This window comes from Cygnus olor, chromosome 6 (genome assembly GCF_009769625.2).
Source record: "Cygnus olor isolate bCygOlo1 chromosome 6, bCygOlo1.pri.v2, whole genome shotgun sequence".
Classification (NCBI taxonomy): Eukaryota; Metazoa; Chordata; class Aves; order Anseriformes; family Anatidae; genus Cygnus; species Cygnus olor.
Window position 1 is genome coordinate 30,718,057 of NC_049174.1, and position 22,526 is coordinate 30,740,582.

Sequence of the window (22,526 nt, forward strand, 5' to 3'; positions counted from 1 at the left end):
GGATGACCACCACAACAGCTAAAGTACCAAATGCACTTTAATGAGTTCCAGGTTATTTTGTTCTCAAAATGAATTTTTAGCACGTCAGTACATTAGGCAGATACACGATCTCCCCTGAACTACAGGCATTACGAGAACCGACTACTGTATACTTCACGTGTAAAATCATCTTCAGAAATCAGTTTTCCACAGTATTAGAAATAAGGCATGGTTCAGGTGTGCAAGTAGTTGCTATTTCCAGTCCTCAGATCCCATATTTGCCCTTTAGCTCTTCCACTTTTGCTACGTACGCTTTCATTGCATCTTCTTTGGACATTCCTGAAAGACATAGCACAGGCAACAGTCAGAACAGACACACGATCCCGCTCCATTCCAACAGGCTGCCCTGAAGCAGCTCTTCTTTGAGCAGGGCACAGGTTCAGCAGCTCAGTCTGAGCTTATTTCACAACTGCTGCATTTTCTGTTAGTTCCATCCCCTCCACGGACCACTTCCAGGCTGGCAAAGACCCAAAAACTGTGCCACCAGGAATACAACAGCATAAAATAATGGCTAAGGCTGTTGATGTATGCTGTGCAAATTCAGGTGACGTCTACATCTGTTTAGAAGCCTTGCAGATTTACATGTGCCTGCTCATCTAAGAGTACATCCAAGCTAAGTCCCGCCTTACTGCTCACTTGCCTGACCAGACAACATTCAACAATGACTTTGTCATTAGAATGGACTTTAGCATTAAGATAGCGTTCAAAAGCAAATCACAACTCCCTGCTACAGAACTTTGCAGCTTACTAACAGAGAGCAGAGAAACTAAGAAGATCACTTGGCTGAGAATCCGGTAAGGTTTTGAACAAATGTTTTCAACAGTCCTGAGAAAGCAGTGTTTCAAAGCAAAGTTACATTTGTGTAGGCAGCAACCATGCAGTGTTTTCGTTCCACTAACTCCATTCCCAATTACTACATGAAAACTATTCAAACAACTCAGACTGCATTTAGATACAGCATGACTTCTTAAAACACCAGGGAAATCTCCTTTTCATAGCTTAGATCACTTGTTCTGCTCCTCATGTCGAGCAAGGAGCCCAGTTGGATCTTCCAATGATGAAAACTTCGGAAGAAACAGAATGACTGGAGGGACAACTGACCCAGAAAACAGAGATTTAGGTTTCAGCTTCTGCTACAGCTCTCCTTTGTGTAACATCTTCAGCCAGTTGGGCATTTTGCGCCTTAACTCCCTTCCTGACAGACAGCCTACATTTTTCAGGGTTATTTCTGCCTTGCAGAAGTAATCAAAAGCATGATTTTAAACTCCTAAAGCTCTTGTCTTACAAGACAACACCATCTGGTTTCTTGCTGAACCGCATACGCTTTTCTGACTAGTTTGTCGGTGGTTTTATTTACTCATTTTGATTTTTTAAGCAGACACTTACCTTTCAATGCATTCCAGGCATCCCACTTTGCTTTGCCTTTGAAGTCAAGCATACCGGGGCGATCTGAGAGAGAGAAGATAAGCAACAGAATCAGTTTGTGTGGCCTGGCTGCAGATAATACCTACTTCCTCATGGCCATTCAGCAATTAACCATGTTAAAATACAGTGGTTCACGTTTGCAGCTATCACTTAATCACCTGCAGTCAGCCACCTCCAGTGCTGAAGAGCACATGTTGGGATGCTGCTCGTAGCAACAGAAAAGATCCGCCAAGTTCCCTTAAAACAGCAGCACTTGAACAGAAGAGCACCAAACGGTGCAATTTGGTTTTATCACTGTACTTTCTAAAGAGACTGCTGGGGCACGAAGACAAGCCGATTAAAGAACTAAGGTAAAGCAGAAATGCCCTAAGGTCCATTACACACAGAGACGTGAAATCAAAAGCCAGTGGCGTACAGCTTAGAAAGCATTAACATCAAGTTAACCGTGCTTTCGTAACATATAGTTCTTCCTCTGCCCTGTTATCCTCGGGTTATAAATACTGAATTCTAACTCCATGACAAGCCACACTGTAGCCAAAGAGAGAAGAAACGGGTTAGATGCGGATGTGATTAGCGTTCACATGAAGTCCCCTCTGAGTTGTTCTTTGTCTCATTAAATACAATTCCTAGGATTATGAATTAAATGGGACTGTTCAGTAGCCTGTACATTAACCACAGCAATACCCTTGTGCTGAATGTTGCCAGACCACGAGCTCTAGCACCACTTCACCTCAAACAATGCTGAGCTCCAGCCACACCGGAAGGATCACATCTTAAAACCCAGCTCAGTTCTTTCATCCCTCCAAGTGCTGTCTGCCTCAGCAAAAAAAAAAAAAAAAACAAGGCTGTATACACCCAAACTTACCGCTTCCAGTACTTTTCCCTGCCAGCTTTGAATTCAGTCAACACCCAATAACCTTTAGCAGCAACTGGGTCAGGAGGCCAGGGCTGCAAACAAATGCCCTTTTTTCTTTCTAGCTCTAATTACTCAAGTACTACACAAGGTCAACAGAGACAGGCTTCATTCTAAACGCTAGGCACAGTCTCAGCCGAAGTAGCAGCAGCAGGGATTTGGCACAGTGCATCTGCAGAGATATTTCTGCTACAGTTCCCTCCAGGACATGATATTTGATTGCATCTCCTCTAAGAGTTCTTCCTACTGCAAACATCCTGTGTTATTTTGTTCTTTTTTAGTTTTCCAGTACTATTTTTAGCCGTCAAACTAGTTTACCAACCCTCTCCCCCCACCAAATATCGCTATTACACACCCGTGTAGCTTGCCTTGCTGTTGAAGTCTGTTTAACTGAGATGTGCTTACGTTAAAGCAGCATCCCTTGACCTTGGCAGCTGCTTACTGACAGAGGACTCCAAAAATCCCCAAATCCAGTCCCTGCGTAAAGCTAACGCAAAGAATCCTCTCTGCAATTTAGAGAACTGCAACTGGGTTAATCTAAAAACCACGAATTGCACAAACCCTTATCTAGGGCCCTGTCTGGTCAGCTTATGCCTGCGTGCTTACAGACCCATGCCAAGTGGGTGTTGAGTCATTTTGTGTGAAGCGCGGGGCTGCCTGAAGCATCTCAAGCAACAGGGGGGCAAGGTTCAGCCTCCCAGGCAGACTCCAGAGACCCCCCCCCCCCCTCCAGAGAGGGACCCTCCAGAGACCCCCCTTCCCGAGAGAGAGCCTCCAGAGACCCCAGCCCCCCAAGCCCTCAGACCCCCTAGAGCCCCTCAGAGGCTCCACAGAGCTCCCCCCCGGCGGCCCGTACCCGTGTTCACGTCGCCCACCGTGGCCTGCTTGTAGTGGCTGTAGACGTCCAGCATCTCCTGGTCCGAGGGCTGCGACTTGAGCTGCTTCACCTCCTCGGCGGCCTTCTGGAACGCAGCCTAGGAGGAAGGGAAAGCCCCGCAGCGGGGACGGGTGAGCAGCGGGACGCGGAAAGGGGAAGATGGGGTCATGAAGGGGAAGGAGGCGCCCGGAGCCCGCCGCCCCCAGCCCCTACCTCCGCCATGATGCCCAGCTCTACCCCGCCGCTCCGGCCGCCTCACCGCCTCACCCCTCACCACAGCGCCCGCTGGCCAATCCCAGCGCCGCGGGCAGAGCCGCGCCAATCAGCGCTCTGCAGGGGCGGGGAGAAACCGGGCAAAGGGCCAATGGGAAGGCGGCGCTGCCTCACGGGCGGGCTTCGGGGTGGGCGCCGCGCTCAGCCGAGGTGAGCCCGGACACGGGGCCGCGGGGAGGGAGGGGCCGCCAGGAGAGGGGGCGGGGCCGGAGCGGCTCGCAGCCAATCCGGCGTCGCGGCGCGTCGGAGAGGGCGGCAGGGCTCAGTTGTGATTGGCGGAGGGGCCGCGCGCGGGCGGGGCGGAAGGGCGAGCCGCGGTGGTGCCGGTTGGGGCGTCGCAGTAAGGCTGGGAGCCGTTGGGGTGAGGGGGGGCGGACGCCATTTTCTGCGGGCTGGGGGCTGAGGGGCGCGGCGAGGGGGGGGCGGCTCGGGCTGCCCTGGGAGCGCTGCGCCTGAGGGGACCGGATTGGAGCAGCCTCTGGGACCTGTCCAATAAATGCCAAAATTCCTAATTGTGTGCGTGTATTTCTGAGATGCTCCTCCAGGTTGCTCAGGGGAAGCGAGTTCGAGTGCCTGTTCCTTTGCACCCTCCAGATCTCGACCTGGGCAGCAGCATCAATAAGACATCTCCTTCTCTGCTCAGTGTCCCTCTGGTTATATTTGGGTGCAGAGAAGTATTCTATCAGCATCATTTGTGGGTTGCAACTTTCTTACAAGGAAAATGGAGCAGGGCACTGTGCATTACTGGGCAGCGGGACGTAAACCCTTGTGAGGATGTAGCCGTGTGGGGTGCCAGCTCTGTGTCTCCGCTCTGCAGAAGCCATTTGAGGAAAATATTCCTGTTTTACTTTTTCAGGGTGCAGCTAAGATAAATACAGCAAAGACTGGGAGATATCGGATACCCGCACAAAGGTGGGGCGTTTAAATAATCACCACCACCGCATTTATAGTTATTTTTTTAAAGCCAAAATAAAAGCCCATAAAGGGATGAAATACGCAAGGGAATCCCTTGTGGAAGTGGTGACTGAAAAGGCTGCCGATGGCTAGGCGAGATGCGGAGGCCGTGCTGTGCTCCTGATTGATGTTGCAGCCCTGCGGTCTTTTCTCATTTCTGTAGCAGCTACAGAGCTTTAGCGTGTGAACAGAAAGCAAGGTGGCTAGAATACCCAGCACAAAAAAGAAAAAGAAAAAGAGAAGATTGGAAGATTGCTGGGATGGGAAATAGCTCATTTTCCTGTGGAGACAAAGAAGCCAGCCGAACAATGTGTGGTTTGTTTAAAGAGGTGCTTGGGCTGGTAAAACAAAACCATTGTTGGTTCTGCTCTCTGTTAAAGCAGTATGAACCCTGTAGAGCCATTCTAGATAGTTATTATTATAAACCCTTGATACACCGGGAAAATTATTTGTGTATGCTTGCGGGGGAGTTGTTTTACTTTCTGTAAGGAGGTGAAAATGAGCGTTGTGTAACAGCTTAGGCATTTTTCGGGGTATTATGCTCTGTACAACATAAGTATATTAAAAAGGTTTTGTTCACGTTAGTACATTCTTTTAGAGCACAAGGTTACTCACTCAGCAGGTTAAACCATCTGTCACCTGAAAACCAAACAGCGTACTTGCATTTATCCATAACATTTTGTCTGTTTAACAGAGAGTCTGATATAGTACGCAGCACAGGTACAAATATTGGAATATTTCACGTGCAGTGTTAATAATATCCTATGTCTCAAAACAAAACTGTTTGCTTTGAGATTCTAGTTTACTGCTGCTGTAGAACTACTAAAAGTGAAGTCTTGAAAGACATAACGCTGTTAAATTTCTCACCATGTTTTAATCTTTGACTGAGGCTCACCTGCACCTTCTTTTTCAGCTGTGCTCATGCGCTGAGGAAAGCCAATAATTCCTCTTTAATGTTTTCCAGGTTATTCAAAATTAGTTCTCATGTCGGCAGAAAGCTCAACCATCACGGTTCGTCTTGTTCGCTCTTTCGAGCACCGGAATTTCAGACCTGTGGTGTATCATGGAGTTAACTTGAATCAGACAGTGAAGCAGTTCATTACTTTTGTACAGAAGGGTAAGGGACTGTTATTTATTTGCTCATCGCTTATGTTGCCATCCCTGCACAAGAAAATGGAGGGAAACAAATGAGTGGGAATTCTGTAGCTTTGGTAGAGATGCCAGCATTGTTTTTATATCCCCTGTGTACTCTCCCACCTTGGATGAGAGGTCTGGAGTTAACATGAGCCTCCATGGTCAGTGTGCGATGCCTAGATCTGGGTAGGCTCCTCCACCTGCCTAAATCCTCCTGCTTGGTCCTTTTTGACTAAAAGACATTGCTGCATTTGGCTCTGTGCTTAGGCTCCTTGAGCAGTGCTCTCAGACAGCTACTCAGAAATTAACAGGGGTAAATCAAGAGAATTTAGGGAGCCTTTGATCCATAGGAGCTACACCAGTATGTGGAATGTGGGAATGAACATCTGTTTGCTATTTGTGAGAATGAAGAGCACTGTGAAAATTGTTTCTGACACTGTGAGGTCTTGGTCTGCATGTTGGCTTCTGTGTCTCCATCTGGAGCTTTATGGTGTCGATTTACTCATCTACGGACCTTGTGTTTCAGAAGCCTGGATGAAAGTGACAGTGTATCTGAAAGTTAATAAATGTAGACCAGCCCACGCACCAACTCAGCAGCTAGGGTGTTGACTAACCTTGCAGGTGTACTTTTCACACATCAATGGAGACATTCAAAGTGTGCAGAGTAGCAGGGTTTTATTTATTTAATTATTTTTTTTTTGCATGATGTCAGCCTAAACAAGTCTGGAACTGTTGCAGCTGATCACATTTGAGCAACTTCTGGGATGTTGCCCTGGGCCTTACAGCTGTATTGTGTTTTCAGCAACTTCCTTACTTGTAGCCATTGGCATGGCTAGATCTTAGGTTGCTTTTAGAAAACTACTAGCACTTCCAGAACATATGGTACAGCTGCTGTTATGAATAAGAAAATAAAAGAAACAAAGCTAAAAAAAACTTGCTTTTGATGTGTGCAATATTGCAACTTGCTGCTATTTGAGACAAAGCTAGTGTCTTGAGTGAGGCTTTTTGGAACCTCATTCCCCAGATGGGCAGTGTTGTTCCTCGCCCCAAATCCATGTTCCTTCCTTTACTGTAATCTGTTTTGAAGGAGGAATTTGAGATAAATTTTTATACTACTGATGACATTGTGGTTTCACCCATGTTGCTGCCAAGAAGCTGACAGGCGGCTGGCCTTCCAAGGCCCTGCTTAGATTCCTGGATGTCACTGGGGATGCTAGCAACAGGGAGGTGTTGATGTTCTTGCAGTGGCTTATTGGCTGTGTCCTTCATGTGGCTAAAGAGTTAATTTATTACCGTTTGGCTTCCTTTTTGTGACCGGTTAGCATGGCTGTGTTTACTGAACAATTAGTTATGAATGGTGGTTTTCAGGATGCTGTTGGTAGAAGGTAGTGAGAGACTCTGAACTTTGGACTGTACAAACCACAACAGGATGTTTCTGGCATATGTTTGAACGATCGGACTCCCATGATCATATCCTAATTGCATTGACTTGCTGTCCACGGGGGTCATGCTGTTCAGAGGAACTTTGTGCTCGGGTGAAGTTAAGCTGATATGGAGTAACTGTCAAATCTGAGCCAAAGGTTGTGTTTCAGTATTTGTTGCTCAAACAAGTCACTTGTGCTGACAATTGATTTTGATGTAAAGGGTGTCGAGGATGCATGCATTGCACTTCTGTGCATTACTGGAAATTAAAAAAGACAACTTTGTTTTAACTTGGTGATTTTATTTTAATAGATGTGCCTTCAAGAGCAGGACTTCCTCCTCCTTTTAAAAATTACAAGTACGGTAGGTATTTTTTCTTGTTTTAATTCTTGGAAGATGCAGCCGTAATCATAGAATCTATACCAGCTAAGATCTATAACAGTTTAGATGTAATCTATAACAGTTTGGACATTTTAGGAGGCAACTCTTTTAGCATACTCATGCTGGTTGCAGTGCTTGCCTGTATTTGCAGCTCTGTCAAGCTCGTGTAGTTGGGGCTATGCCACTGGGTTCTATAGAACCTGACCATTGTTTTGACTTTCTGTATTAATCTTTGAGTTAGGCTGCATGTTGTACATTCTTTGCTAATTGGTATTGATGTTTTTTGATATTAATTTTTTATTACTTTTATAACCACCTTTTAACTCTATTTTTACTTTACAGAGCAGCTTGTGGCCTCAAACACTTTGAATTTGTAGTTCTGTTCGTACTTATATATTTCAGTATCTCTTTTTACTAATTTTGAGGTCAAAAAGGATCATGAAGCAGAAGCTTAAAGCAGTAAATGGAAAATGCATAAAACTCATATTCTTAAATAATTTACATAATATGAGAGGAGCAGGGGAACATTGCTCAAAAGTGGGTTAGAAAACTCTTAAGAGCTGATGGAAAGAAATAGTCTGGTGTCAAGTTTAGACTGAATTTATCTTCTAATATAAATGTACGTGTGTATTTCCTTTTGTGAAGCTTGGCATGAATGTGTGCAATGCGTTCATTTGGGATAGAAGATACTTTCAAAGTAAACTAAACTAAATTATTTCACTTCATGGAGTTTTGTAACTCAGATGTCAGTCGCATACCTTCTCCTCAACCTGACAGTTCTGAAAATTCCCTTGGAGCTTTGCTACAAGTGATCATCTGTCTCCCACGTTCTTGGCGGTAACAAACTCCTTCCTCTACAGTGATTCGAAGGAGTGAATGAGGAACCTTCTTAATACATGTGAATGGTGATCAACTCTATTTGCCTCTTAAAAAAAAAGGCAAACATTCCATACTTTGTTCTTGGTGATGGTGAAACAGTACAAAATGAAAACAGAAAAATGGGCAGGGATTAAGATTTGCACTGTATCTGTGACAAGGACTTGAATGCTATTAGTTTTAATGTTTTACTTAAAATCTTAAAATCTAGGTAATTGTAACTTTGCATTCGGTGCTGCCTTTCAGCCCCCTAATATTTGTTGCTTTGAGTGGATGAGGGAGTCCCATGTAGGGCTGCTGCTAGTTGTGTTTTTGGTGCTGCCTATCCCTGCTGCTAGTTCTTTGATCACTCACAACATCAGTTTAGTTTTGCTGCAAGCATATGTTGTGGTTGAGCACCTGATTGTGCTGTGTAGGACTGAGCTTAATGTGGGTGAAAACCATGGCAGAACTTTAAAACTTGTTATACCAGTTAGCGGGGGCCTACTTTTAGTGGGATGGTGCCAGCTATGCTGAAATTTTCACACAGAAAAAATCAAGCCCGAGTTCCTCACCTTCCCCTTAGGCTGTCAACCATCCAGGTTTGTGTTTTTGGCATCTCTTGCGTGCTCTATTGTCTTTCTTGTATTTTGGTGATCAAGGCGCAGTAAGACTTCTGCATGAATACTGCTACTAAGAGTCAGATTTCTCTCTGCTTTGTTTGGCAGTGCCAGAAATCTCACTTGGACCTGGCTGGTTTTCATCTTGACTGCTTTGGCTTCCTTCTGTCCAGAATCCAGCAGCACTTGGTTCTCCTGACCTCATATATATCACTGCCACCTTTTTCCTCTTGGCTTGGTGCTCTGACTCACTTGAATCTCCAAGCTTATGACTTTCAAATGTTCTCTTCATTTCTTTGTACACATCATTCATGTCCTTGATCTAGAACTCTTCTCAGTCTATCTTCTCATCTTTCTACCCTGTCATTACCTCCTTTTCACTGATGATGGGTGCCATTTTGTCTCATAAGCAGCTTCTCCATTTTTTCCCCCATAAATGTGGAGCAGTATGGTCAATAATTCACAGAGAGACTTAGAAAGTGTTTTCTTATCTATTGTCATGGAAGATCTAGGAAAAAAAAAAAGGAAAATATTAAAAAAAATGGAAATATGATTGAGTGGGACTAGATTGGGACTAACTGATATAGCAAAAGCAATTGAGAGGAAGTAGCTAGGATGAGAATATACAGCAGTTTTATCTCTATAACAGAATTGGAGAAGCTATTTAATAGCTCAAATGAAGATGCAATGAATTTCTGGATGCCAGTGATGAAGACGTGGACAAGTAAAATTGAGTCTATAGTTCAGAGAACGACTGTGCAAAGACCAGAAAAAAGGGAATGTGGCGAAGTAGATCTAGAAGTTTAAAACTAAGAGGCAGAGGCTGGATGGTATTTGCTTTGGGAGAAAGTTTTCATGATTACAGTATCTTTTTGCTGTGATTGTTGTTCTTCTGCAATGCTTCTATGCAAGATGGATCCTGGTAATTGCAATCAAATACGTGCTTTGTTTCTAATACTGCAGCTAGGACTGCATGTCAAGAATGCCTTTTAAGTGTTGACTTTTCATGGTTTTAACCTTCTGTAATATTTTAAATAAAACATTCAAAAGGGGACAGAGTATTACGCATTTGTGCATTGAAGCTATGGAAACAAACTTGGAAACAAAATTGTGCATTGAAGGTATGGAAACAAAATGCACAAAAATATCACAGGTAAATATGAAGAGGATGTAGAAAGAAAGGAGAGATTGTACATATTCATGGAAAAAGAACTTGCTCAACACGTTTTCTAACATGGATGATTTCTTTATGAGAAGGAAGATTTCAAATAATAATCTCAAGTGGTTAGGTTACTGTGTCTTAATCACTTGCTGTCTGTCAATTTAGCTGCATTTGTTGACAGCGCATAAATGCAGTTTGTCCTGCCCCAATTGCATGTATAAAACCTCCTAGGTTAAAACACCCTTGCTGGCATTTAAATTGATGTGTTTTGACTGGCAATTGGGATGGTCATTCGGTTAGTTATTGTAACTCAGCCAGTAGACAGAAGGCCAATAAGATGGTGGATTGACTGGTTTAAGGCTGTGGCTGCAGGACTGGGAAATTAAAATGTTTTCTACTCTTTCAGACTGAATACGTAAAATTGTTAATAATAAACAATTTTTAAACCTTACCCCTTTGTTACTGTCTTCTTCCCCAAGCATAATTTTTAGCGTTGCCTGCATATTAAAGTTTATTTTAGGAAAACATTGTATTTTCTTTCAGATACAATGAAGATTATTCACCAAGCACACAAATCAAAGGTATGGTTATTAGCTATTTTCTTCCCCTTTTACATGCTTTAATGCAGGCAGACCTCTGCACTGTAAAACAAGACTGGGACAGAGAGACAGTAAATTCTTATCTTTGTATTCTGGTTCTCTAATTTGTAGACTGGTGAACTCGTAGTGAGTTTGGAAGATGATGACAAACTGATTTTGAAAGAAGAGAGTACGCTGAAAGCAGCTGGAGTAGGTATGAGTATGTTTATATTGACTGAAGGTGCTGTTCACTGTGCTTGTCATTAAACTGATAACTGGCTGATTATGTTTGGATAGCCTGCTGAAAAGTAATTCCTGATTCTCTTTACACTACTTGGTAATTATTCAGGGAAGAAGGGGGGGGGATAACGTACATTGAAATCATTGAACTGAGGGCAGCAGGTATCTGCACTCCGAATGTTCAGAATGCAAATTGTGATTTCAGAAGGTATGCTTATAATTCTGCTGAGAGTAATTTTAAATGATTGGCAGATAGGTTATTAGTACCATGTCTGCTTAGTCTTATCAGTAACATTTAAACTGATGTTTTGGTTAGAAATGTAAGTAGTGGGACCAGTATGGAATAATGAAGTAAGATTCGATTTGTTTTAATGTGCAATGTACAGTCCTTGGTAGTCAGATTGCTTTGGAAGACTCGAGGAGTATCATTTAGAGAATGTGCTGAACACAGCACGGAGTTGAAACTTGACCTGATTTCTCACGTTTTGACAGGGGACTGCATATAGGGCATGTCTTTTGGTAATAATGTAAAGAAATGTCTGTCATGATAAAATTGATGGTCCCTGGATGTCCTTTGGGCTTCTCATAAATGTGGCTGAATGACTTTGTGGCAGAGGGGTACTTGAGGGATGTAGTAGCATTCCACCTTCGTATAGACATTTGCTCATTTGATTCTGATTTGCCTCACTGTGATGTTTAACCACCTGCACTCTAAGTGCAGGGGAGTCACAGAGAAAACTCCCTCCTCTTCCTGATGCCCCCTGATTGCTCCCCAGAAAGAGTGGGTTTTCTCTCTCATGGTCATATAGTCTAAAAGGTTTCAAAGAGTTCAGCTTCTGACATTTGGCCGGTATTCTGCTTGCATCTTCCTTAGAATATAGGACCTCAATGTTCTTGGTTATGTTTTGTGACATGGTTGTAAGCCACCTCCTTTTCCTCTTGGCCACAAAACCAACCAACCAACCAAAACCCTGATTTTTGGGGTGTGAGAAAGGGGACCTGATTTTTCTTAAGTTGAGGTTTTGTGTTTTGTTCTTGTTGGTGATGGTGGGTTTGTTTGTTTGTTTTAGTTCTGTTTTTCCCCTTTTCATTGTTTCGAGATTTCTACCATTTACTTTTCACTTTTAAGTGATTTGGAGTGCCTCTTTAATGTTTTCTCTGAAGTGTACTGCACCTGTCCTCAGAATACTTTTCCTAAAGGTCTTTGGGCATTCTTATAATAAGAAAAATAGTTATTCTCTGGCTGCTTTTATTTATTTATTCATTTATTTATTTTAACTAAGCCAGGTAAACTAGACCTTTTCATCTGGAAGAAAAATGGTTCCTCAGGAAGGAGGATTATTGGGACTCAAGTCTTAAATATTTGCAATGTAGCTAGCAGAAGTTTTACAGTTAGTCATTAGAATGTAGTTTGTATTTGTGACAGAAAAGAAAAACTCTTGCTTTGTAAATGGCAGCATGCTATAATGCGATTTTGAATTTTGATATGTTCTGGCATATTTTGATATGAAAATTAGCTAAGTTAAGAATGAGGTCTTTGTAGTAAAATCTTGCAGAAGTCCTTCTTCAACAAGAATTGGAAAATGGGAAACCAAGGCAGTGAAGCTTGATGGCATGTGCCATTAGTCCTCATTTTGTACATTTCATTTAAATCAGTAAGATTTGAAATCTCCTATTGGCATATTATCGTTTCTTTTTTTTTTTTTTTTCAATATCTAGTCTGGACAAGATTTACTTGAATAAAACAGAGAGTTTCTATTAGGAAATCTGGGAAATTCTGAGGCATGCAGACCATTTTTTTCTAAGCTGCAGTTGATTGCCCTTGGCACTTTACAGGGTTGGGCTAGAGAGTTATAAATTATGAGGACATTAGATAAGTATCCTCGGGAAAGCCTCTGTGGTAGTGATTATTATTACAGCTATTATCTACTCAGCAAAGTTAACGCTTGCCTGTTTTTTATTTTTTTTAAGAGTAGGGTGTATGTTAATGAAGTGTTCAGCATTCATTGCAAACAGTCTTGTCTGTTTTCTACTTGAGAGTCTAAAACCCCTTCTACTTTTTTCTTCTTTTTTACAAGACAGGCAGACTTCATTAACTTCAGGTTTAATTTAAAAAACGAACGTGGAACTTATTGGCTCAGCACCTTAAAGAATTCCATGTTTAATAATTGTGAAGGCTTTCCATCAGATTTGTCTCTGTTCTGAATTAGTAATGTTGCTGACTTACTGTTTTAGAAGAGGAAGTCCTTGACCTACTGGGTTGAAAGAATTGTGACTGCTCTGAACCTTTGTGGGTCCTTTAGCTCTGCCATATCCCCTGTGAATAATTAGAGGTATTTGAAGGTATTGCTGGAGAAGCCAATTTGTGTCTTTCACTTTGCATATTGTTGAAGCCTCATGAATTAATCATCAGCAGGGCAAAAAATTAACTTCTTCAGACACATATTTTGATGGGTCATGAGGGAGAATGTAAAGTGATCTGTAAAATATTCTACTGATCCTCTAAGTATTAAATTATTATACCTACAGGCTAATTTCACGGAAAAAAAATTGTTTCTTTTTCTTTCCTAGAAGAAAAATGCACAAAAAAAGAGAAAATCGTGCTTCATTATTTTTCCGGCATTTGAAGGCATTAGAAATGCAATCATTTAATTTGCTGAATGCTTATACAAACAATTCTGTCATCTGCGTTAAACAAATCTTGAGGGATCTTGTGTACATATTTTCTTCTATATGTTCAGGTTCTTGTTATGTTAACAAGGTTAAACTGCATCTTTAGTACTGGATTTTTTTCAGTAAAAATATGGGGAGGTTGGGGATTGTGTGGTGATTTACAATTGTCTTTGCCCAAAAAGTCACCAATTGTCTTCTGAGATTCTAAATAGCTCGTTGTTGGGTGGTTCATTTACTGGCGTGCTAAATATTTCATTTTTTATTCGTTCTAGCAAATGAGACTGAATTAGCATTCTTCTGTGAGGAAGATTACAGAAACTACAAAGCTAATCCTGTTTCGGCCTGGTGAAGATCCCAAGAGATTGTTTTGTTTTCCCATACTCATTGTAAATTTTCCTTGTTCTGCTTAATGAGTTTTTTTTTTTTTTAAAGATCAATAAATCCTCGAGGATTGCTTTGCAAACAGTGCAATTCCCTTCCTATAGAAATTAATTTCTGTCAATATGTTAAGACTGAGAGAAAGAAGACTGGGGGGCACACATGCCTTTTTTATTTCTTCCTCCCACATTTCTTTTTCCTTTGCTTGCCTTTTACAATGCCGGCGGTGCAACCTGTGCCGTCACCTGACCTGTGGCGCACATTCTTGGTAGGATCCTACAGCAGATGTTAGCTACGTACTGGTATTACACAATGCACAGTAAAAGTCCCTCTTAGCGGTAACTTCTAATGAAAATGGAAACTTTTTGTGATGCAATCGCTGGGCATTTTAGAGAGTTTGACAAGAAAGTCTCTCTGTTTCAAGTAATAGATTTACTTCACTCTCTTTATGTTTAGGCTCTTTTGTTTAAATGGTGCACACTGGCAAGTGTTTCAGGCTCTTCACTGGTGAATGCTTTCCTTTATACTTTCTTCTAGCCCTCTTTAGCATGCCGAAAGAGAAAATGACTGTTAGAGCCCTTTGTGTTCAAGGACCAGCTCGCTTGTTACTACATTACTTCATGGAGACACCTTCATGTAAGAGGTAGCAACCTGAGTTCTGCCAGGGCGTCAACATGCATAAATAGGAGTCAGGCCTTATTCCAAGTGTTGTGAAAGCTCATGGTTTCAGTTTCAAGAATGAAACCTGAATGATTGCATTTTTGCAAGGAGAAGCCAAATCTGCACAACAGATGTCTTCAAGACTATTCTTTCCTGCTTTCCAAGAGCCAAATGTTCTGTCACTGTATGTTAGTTCTTGGTAATTCCAGGCTTTCCTGGAATTAGCCAAATTTAGGACACTAACCAAATTAAGAACAAGAAAAAATAGTCATGCTTCTAGTTTAGATAGACACTTAACTGCTCGTTAGGGGGTTGCCAAGATGGGACACTGTGTCTTTAAGCCTCTCTTCAGGGAAATAGAAGCGATTCTGGCTCTCTGCCTTGTAGGCTTTTTGGGCATAGGCTCTGTTAAATCAAATCTGACCTCATGTGCAATTGCTTTAGACCCAGACATTTACCCTCAGCTCTGGGTGAAAGCTGACAACATCAGAGACTTTCTAGAGACGTAAGCTTACAGTTTCCTAGAACTTTGATTTTTATTTTGTTTTTTTTTATTGTGATAGACAGGTGATAGTGAAAGCAGATGTGTGATATCCAAAGCTTTTAAATAAAAGTTCCCTTTACTTTAGATGTAGGGCCAAAGAAACCTCTATGCATTGTTCCCACCTCATTTTCTTCATCCTTCCTGACAACTCCCTGGTGTAGGCTGGAGACCTCTCAGGTAGCTGGTGTTACTCCCCAGCAGCTTTGCTTCAAATAGTTGTATTCTCTTGTGAAAGAGATTACCACATTGTTATCTGCTGTTATAAAGGTGCTTATAACAGGCAACCCAGTGAAGCAGTCACTGCACCAAGCCTGTCTGAATTTAAGAAGCGTTTGGACTGTGCACTTAGTCACATGGTCTAAAATTTTGGGTAGACCTGTGTGGTGCCAGGAGTTGGACTTGATGATCCTTATGGGTCCCTTCCAACTCGGGATATATCTTTATCTTGTAAGGAGTCCTGTACCACTGCATTCTCTTGGGATTTTGATGCTGATATGCATGCTCTGATCAGTTTCCGGGGAGAATTTAACACTTCCTTCATATTTCAGTCCAGGCCTCCTTTCTGTGGCTGGTACCTGCTCCCCAAACGTTGGCCTACCTCTCAGCTACCTTCTTATACAATCTGTCACATTTGCCAGCTCAGTCTGATTAATGAGGGTTTGTACTTGTCTTCACAGACAGTTAAAACTAATGCATTCCACTCCAGAATACGCTGTTTTTTTTACAATATTTTTTTACACCAGATTTACAATAATGAACGTAACTGTGTGGGAAGTAGATGGCATACCACGGAGATCACTGTCTTGAGCTGTTCTACCAGGGCATCTTGGTGGTGTCCCTCAGCACGCTTAGGATCTCTGAGCAAAGACTGCCATTGTTTTGCTCCTCTTGTGAGGATTTTAATTTGGTCTCCATCCCTTTCAGACAGATTTGGATTGTTTTTGTGATCCCTTCTCTCTAACGTATTCATGTTGGACAGTCACCACATTTTAACAAGTGTCCTGTCTGTAGTTACAGCTAGTACAGTTACAGAAGTTCAGCGTGACGCTGAGTGTGTTGCAGTGAAAGAAAAGTTCCACAACATCAACAAGAAAAATGTAAATGTTTTAATGCCAATTAATAATTATTTGTCTGTCACTCTAGGTTAGTTTCTCGTTCTAAGGAAAGAGTTAAGCTAGTGCTCTGTGAGCTCTGTGCACCCTGGCAGTGACAATTCCTTGGCTGCTTTCTGCTGCAGCACAGTACAGCCTTTTGTAATGCTGTCAGTGACCACACTTGAAACTGGATTCTTCCTGAAGTGTGTTTCTACTGTGTTTTTTGTTGTTGTTGTTTTTAATTGAGGCTTTAATAATGCATGTTTCCAGAAAAAATGAAAATAAAACTGACAACCAAAACAAAGAGCCACCATAAAGCCTTAGATAACAACAGAGCTTGTTAAGATAGATGCTGCTCCAATGTTTTTCGGTGGGATATGGTAGAGCTGTATGTAGCCTCGTTTCAGAGTGGGTTTGGTTCCAGGATTGTTGCACACTGAATGAAATCTAGGAACACTGGCTAATAAATCAGTAAGGACTGAGATGTCTTTGCTGGTGTTATGAAATCCTCTATTAAAGGAAACCGCCCACCACCCACATAGCTGGTACCAGGGTTTGTTACCCTGGCAGAGGCTGTGATCCACGTTGGTTCACAACTACGGTTGATCAAAGGTGGCCTCTATAACATATAGCAGGATAAGTTATATAGCTTTGTTAGCTATTTTGTAAATAAGGATCTGTCTTACAATATGATGTCCCACGCGCCTTTCACCAGCCTTTTTTTCATTTTTTATTTTTTATTTTTATTTTTTTTATTTTTTATATTTTATTTATTTTTTTAACAAAAAACAGTATCCTGGCTGGATAGTGAAATAAGACCTGTGTTCTCAGTTATCGCAGTGCAGCAGGGAAAGGTGGTCAAGCTGGGACTGGGGGAGCTATGGTGTTTCTCGGAGAAAGAAAACTATGTAAGAGACTGGAGTTTTGGCTAGGAGGTGTGGAAGAATACCTACTAAAGGAAGAGATTATATTAGGAAAGGAATTACCATGAGGAAGAAGAAGAGGTAATGGTGTAACTGAATAAGCACAGCAAATGGTAAATGTACAACACTCCTGGCACATACATACTGGAATAGTGTTTTTATATCATTATGCACTTTAATCATTTTTTTATAATTGAATGCAGAAATTGGTATAATAGATTATTTTTTCTCAGGCTCTGATATGGTGCTTTCTACATGCAGCTGTCCATGTGTAGTTTTCTGTTCAGAGGCAGTCACGTTGCCTCTTGCAGATGCAAGAGCACAGGTAGCTGAGTTAGATGCTGACAGTTACTGACGGCACAGAGGAGCCCTCAAAAATCAGATACGCACCGCAGATAAAGTTGAAGAACTACTTTATCTGATGAAAATGTTCTTAGAAGTGATCCAGAGATAAGTTGTAAGCTGTGATGTTTCACTTTCATCCTCAGAGCATTCAGCACATCCCAACAGATCCTTTGCTTAGCGACCTTGCAGGTCACAGTCCCACAATGGCACAGCCGTGGCAGGACATCCGTGGGTTCTGGCCTTGCAAGCTAATAGCTGCTGAAATCCTGGATGTTCAGAGATCAAGAATGAGAAAACAGAACCTGTGATACTTGTTCTTGCTCTCATAGGACTGATATGATCCGGGCTTCAGAGTCAGTGGCAGCTGGCTGGAGGCATTACAAATGCTTAAGGCAAGTGCACGCTTTTGCTTATTGAGGTTTGTTGGGCTGAGCTCATTCTGGCTGAATGGCATCAGTTGGCTCCAGATCGTCCTTCCACCACTTCCTTTTCATAGTTCTGCTGAGTGTGGATGTGCAGATGATTGATGAATCAACCAAAGATGGTCGGTAGATAATTTCATTACTACTCAGGTGATCAGGACACTGCTTTTACCTGCTACCTACTTTCCCACTGTGACACTGGGGAAACACACACACCTTTGCATGTTTTCCCTACTTCTTCCCTTTCTTTCATGCTGCCATCTCTGCTTATTTGCAGTGCTTTAATTGTTAGGTTTGTACCTCACCTGCTATACAATAGCAACATTTTCTGTGGCAGTGGATGTGCCTTTTTAATTCAAGAAGGAATATCCTTTGAAATAAAGAAGAGACCTTTTCTACAGTGCAGCTAACTGTGCAGAGCAAGGGATCCTTTATTGCTTTACAAAAGGACTTGCAGATGACAGCACTGTCCACTGGTCAGTGGAAACAACAAGGTTTTTATCATAATGCTTTGTGTCTTGCAAGGAAACAGGAGAGAAGTTACACTGGGGATTCAAAAATCCAGCGAAAAACTGAGACCTATCGCCATAAACTGTCTTTGGCTGCAGAGAAAGCCACCAGATGTCAGCACAGCCTGTTCTTTCTCCAGGACCTGCGTAAGCCAAGAAATACTGAACGTCTAGCAAGAGTGCTTATCTGTGAATTGGTTTAGCCTGTGAAGTCTGTGCTAGGGCTGCGGTGATGAAAGCTGAAACTTTCCTTGCAGAAAGTGTTTCTTTTTATATTAAAATCAAAGAGCGGCAAATTGAACTGGTATCAGTGCTTAAATTCCTCTTGTTAGAGCGCATCCTTTGCGGAGACAGTTCCAGCGTGTCTAAATCTTTGCACGCTGTGAGGAGGCATTTGCAGAACATTCATTTGAGGAATTGTCTGGAAAAGATCAGTGTTAATTTGCTGAGCTTTTGTCAAGTAGACTTTAAATATGCCTCTTTTTTTAAACACAAGGAAAACCACTCAGAACAGACACATGTGCAAAGCAGAGCAAAATATCTTCGGCAACACAGCTTAAACACGCAACAAATGTGTCCTCCATGCTTCTGCCCCTAAGCTCCTGCTATTTCTCCCTCGGCGTGCCATGGATGAGGAGAACCTGGCACCGTGCCCTCTGGGCCATGCTTTCTGAGATGAGATATGAGTTGTGGAGCCCAGACCCAAGCACTGTGCAGAGCTTTATGCTTCGAGTGATTGAAGTGTGCGTGGATGGTGCCTGGTTAAGAGGGTAAATTAGGATTGTTGCACAGGGACAAGGCGTGACTGAGCTTTCTGCTGGGACTCCTGTCAGCTGCTTGCAGAAGAGGAAAAGAAGCGATGGGTAGAGAGTGGGTGACATCAAGCCTTCCTTCTGATTTGGGCTGCTGCTTCTGTTCCTTCCTTCTGCCCTGGTAGCACCGGTGTGCTAGGAGCAGTGCCTCGACTCCAAGCTGTCGCCGTAACCCTCAGCAGCCACTCACAGCCTGGAGGAGATGCATGGGCGACTGCAGCCTTCTGCTGTCTGCGGGGGAAGACTTCTGTGTGCGTGGGTGCAGGCAGCACTGTGGTGCACATTGTCTGCGAGGTGTTATCCTCGCTTCTCTTCCTTCTGCTCAGCACCCAGTTCTGCTTCATGGGAGACCAGGACCTCCTCTGGAAGCGTGGTACGCCTGGCGGGTGGCTGACGGCAGAGGTGCGTGTTTGGGCTGGTGAAGCAGTGGGGGAGAGGACGGAGCATAAAACTTTTGTCTTCCTGTAGATATATTTTTTGATCAGATATGGATTGTATTTTTTGTTTGCTAACATCCTCTCTGTCTGATAGCGATAGATTCTTCTCTTGTAGTAGGCCAAAAGCTAGAAGGGTGCGAGTTTCAGTCGGTAGTGAACGCATTCAAGAGCTCAGTGTGACAGTTCAGGTTAATAATAGAATTTATCTTTGTATGTCCAGTTCTGCCCTCTGGCAGGTGACATGGTGTTGTGTACCATCAATGTCAGCTGCAAGAACTGCGTCTGTCTGCCCTCGTTTTGCATCTTGGGAAGGTTTAATTCTGCTTTCTAACCCGGAGCCCAGAGAGCCTACAGGGCCCAGCATAGGAAAACACGTTCTTGGTGTGTTACTTTTCTCCTTGACTTTTCAAAACTCCAAACGTATTCTTTAAGGCCATTTTGGGAAGCCCTTTTTATTCCATGGATGGAGATTTTTTAAGTGGAAGGTATGGTATCACTCTGGTTTTGACCTTACTTTGAGGTCACACCTTTGGCTCTGTGCATGTGTTTGGTGCCCGTCCAACTGGAGCACATCTGTTGCTTTTAGAGGCAAAGAAGCAATCTAGAAGCGGAAACCCCATATCCTAATAGTTAGTATTATGGCAATTTCTCCACACTTCCCCACCCCTCAAATAGAAGGAACCTGGTCTTGCAGAAAGCAGGCTTAAATCTTGCATAGTATCTTTGTTTTCTAGAGTGCAGAATAATGCAGCTACTTAAAAGCAGACGTCCAACTGTAGACAGCTCTTTAAGCCAGGAGGCTGGCATAGGACAGCAGCAGCTGAAGCTTGCTAATTGTGGATCAGATACAGGGAAACAGATAACGAGAGTAAGTAACCAGCTAACAGCAGCTGCAGTAGGTCCTCCGCTGCTGAGGTTTCTAAATGCAAAGCAGATTATCTTTCCAGGGGAATGGCTGTGGTGCCATTTCAAGTCTTTGAAAGATTCCTCTAATGCTATGTGTATTATGTGATCCTCCCGACTGCCTGCACACAGCAGTTATTTTTAGGCTTTGAATAAGAAACTCCTATGCACGCTCTGCCAAAAAGAACTGGCCCCAGACACAGATGGCATCTTCCTGCTGTTTATTGCATGCTCAACTTCAGGGCGGCCCTGACTGGCACTAAAAGCCTTGTACAGAAGTTCTGAAAAACATGCTTCTTATTAAGATGCAATAAACAGGTAAAAGAAAATTGTCTTACTGCAACAAATCTTGTTCCTCAAAGCTCAGGCACAGCCTGCGGATCCCACCAGTTCTGTGCAGGAAATGTTAAGCCCAAGGATATGGCAGACTTTTGGGGCTGCCTGTAGCAGCTCACACCGTTGTGCTGGCCATCTTGGAGAGATTGAAGGAAATTGTCTGTACAGAGGTGCTGAAGCAACTGCATTCCCCTAAAGATTTAACTGTAGCTTGATATGTCACTTTGTAAGTAAATCCCTGAAGAGAAAGAAACCGATTGGACTGTTAAAAGCCTTGTATTATAAAACAGAGGGAGTGAGAGAACTGTACCTGCAGAGGTTAAGCTTCAGCACAGGCATTTAAATGAACTCATTAAAATCAAGTTACAAATTAGCTCATTAAAATGCAACGCTGCAGATCTAGAAGTTGGTTGATCTGGCATGACACTTCTATGAGGAAGTGATTTAAGTAATGGAGAACAAAATGATAGTATTATAACTCCTTTTTTACCTTTCCAGTCCCATAAACCTCATTGGAAACTCCCTCTTCCTTGAACTCGGTATCGACAGGACTTTCAGTTTACTGAATTAATCTCGTTTGTGCCTGTGCTGCAGCTGCTGTGCAATAGCACTAGCCTTGTGTAACGACGTGTGTCGGCACCCACTGGTGACCTCCCACGTGCGTACGTAGCTCCGTAATACAGGTCCTGGCACGCTGGCTCACAGCAAAGATCAGTTTTCACTTATTATCGTGGTAGCAAGGAGCTACCAGCTGCTGGCCTGCCTGAGTGTGTTTTATTTCCTAGTGTTAAATTCCAGATAATCACCCTACGCTCTACTACTGCCATTAAAGTAATGGTATTGTTGGGGAGGCGGGAGGGAAATGGGATAAAGAAAGACCCAAATGAGTTCTGATGTAATGTTATGGACCTGTTCAGAATATCTTTTATATAATTACAGAGGCCAGGGGTTAAAACTGGCCTTACTCTTACAGCTCTTCAGTTGGTTCTTACCTGTCCTAGAGGCACACAGTAGGCAATACAGAGAATAAAAATATAAAGAATTTACATTTCACCTATATACTCTGCAGTAATGTAAGTTTGTGTATGCCCTTATATACACAGAGAGACAGAATGTCCAAGTGCTAAAAACAATTAACTGGGAAATTTTATGCTAACCTCACTAGATCCCCTATCCACAGACATGCATATAGAAGTGATCATTCAAAAGCACCTCAAACTACTTTTCGGTATTCCAGAATCAGAATAAATTATCCAAACTGGTGTGTCAAAGGCTTTAGAGACCTGATGCCTACAGAGGGCACCAGCAGAAATGCTGGTCTGCATTAACAGGAATAGGTTTCAGTTTTTGAAGAGCTGGTGAGCGGCTGCCCAGAGTGCTGGCATGGGGCCTCACCCGGAGACAGCCGATCGGCCTTTTTTTAGATGCTGTGGAGCTGTGGGAGTGTTGAACTGTCCGTAGGGCTGGGACCTGTCTGGAAAGCACTGTGCTGCCTCACCGACACAGCCAGCTCCTGCTCGTGACAATTGTCTCTTTGCCATCAGTGGGAAAGGGCATGTGGGTGTGAAAGTCGTGTAAAGAAAGCAATCCTTACTTGTGCTGGGCAAAAAGGTGAGT

At 42.8% G+C, this 22,526-nt stretch overlaps 2 protein-coding genes across 5 annotated transcripts in view; one reads left to right on the forward strand and one right to left on the reverse strand.

The window, feature by feature from the left end:
- Positions 1-19: 19 nt before the first annotated feature.
- DBI (diazepam binding inhibitor, acyl-CoA binding protein) lies at positions 20-3,627 on the reverse strand. The gene is made up of 4 exons (XM_040561116.1): positions 3,468-3,627; positions 3,234-3,351; positions 1,426-1,488; positions 20-318 (listed from the first exon to the last, which is right to left on the reverse strand). Exons 1-4 carry the CDS (start codon positions 3,474-3,476, stop codon positions 245-247), a joined length of 264 nt encoding a protein of 87 aa, XP_040417050.1. The 5' UTR covers positions 3,477-3,627; the 3' UTR covers positions 20-244.
- A 170-nt stretch (positions 3,628-3,797) lies between these two features.
- The window catches only part of C6H2orf76 (chromosome 6 C2orf76 homolog), a 39,507-nt gene continuing 20,778 nt past the window's right edge, over positions 3,798-22,526 (forward strand). The window contains exons 1-7 of one of the 4 annotated variants that reach the window (XM_040561122.1): positions 3,808-3,867; positions 4,384-4,439; positions 5,446-5,598; positions 7,350-7,400; positions 10,599-10,636; positions 10,766-10,847; positions 13,819-14,006. In XM_040561122.1, the coding sequence (XP_040417056.1) occupies positions 5,466-5,598; positions 7,350-7,400; positions 10,599-10,636; positions 10,766-10,847; positions 13,819-13,895 (381 nt within the window). In that variant the 5' untranslated portion in view covers positions 3,808-3,867; positions 4,384-4,439; positions 5,446-5,465 and the 3' untranslated portion in view covers positions 13,896-14,006. Of the gene's footprint in view, positions 3,889-4,383; positions 4,440-5,445; positions 5,599-7,349; positions 7,401-10,598; positions 10,637-10,765; positions 10,848-13,818; positions 14,007-22,526 lie in introns of those variants that run through there. The other 3 variants (XM_040561121.1, XM_040561124.1, XM_040561125.1) reach the window with 3 other exon arrangements.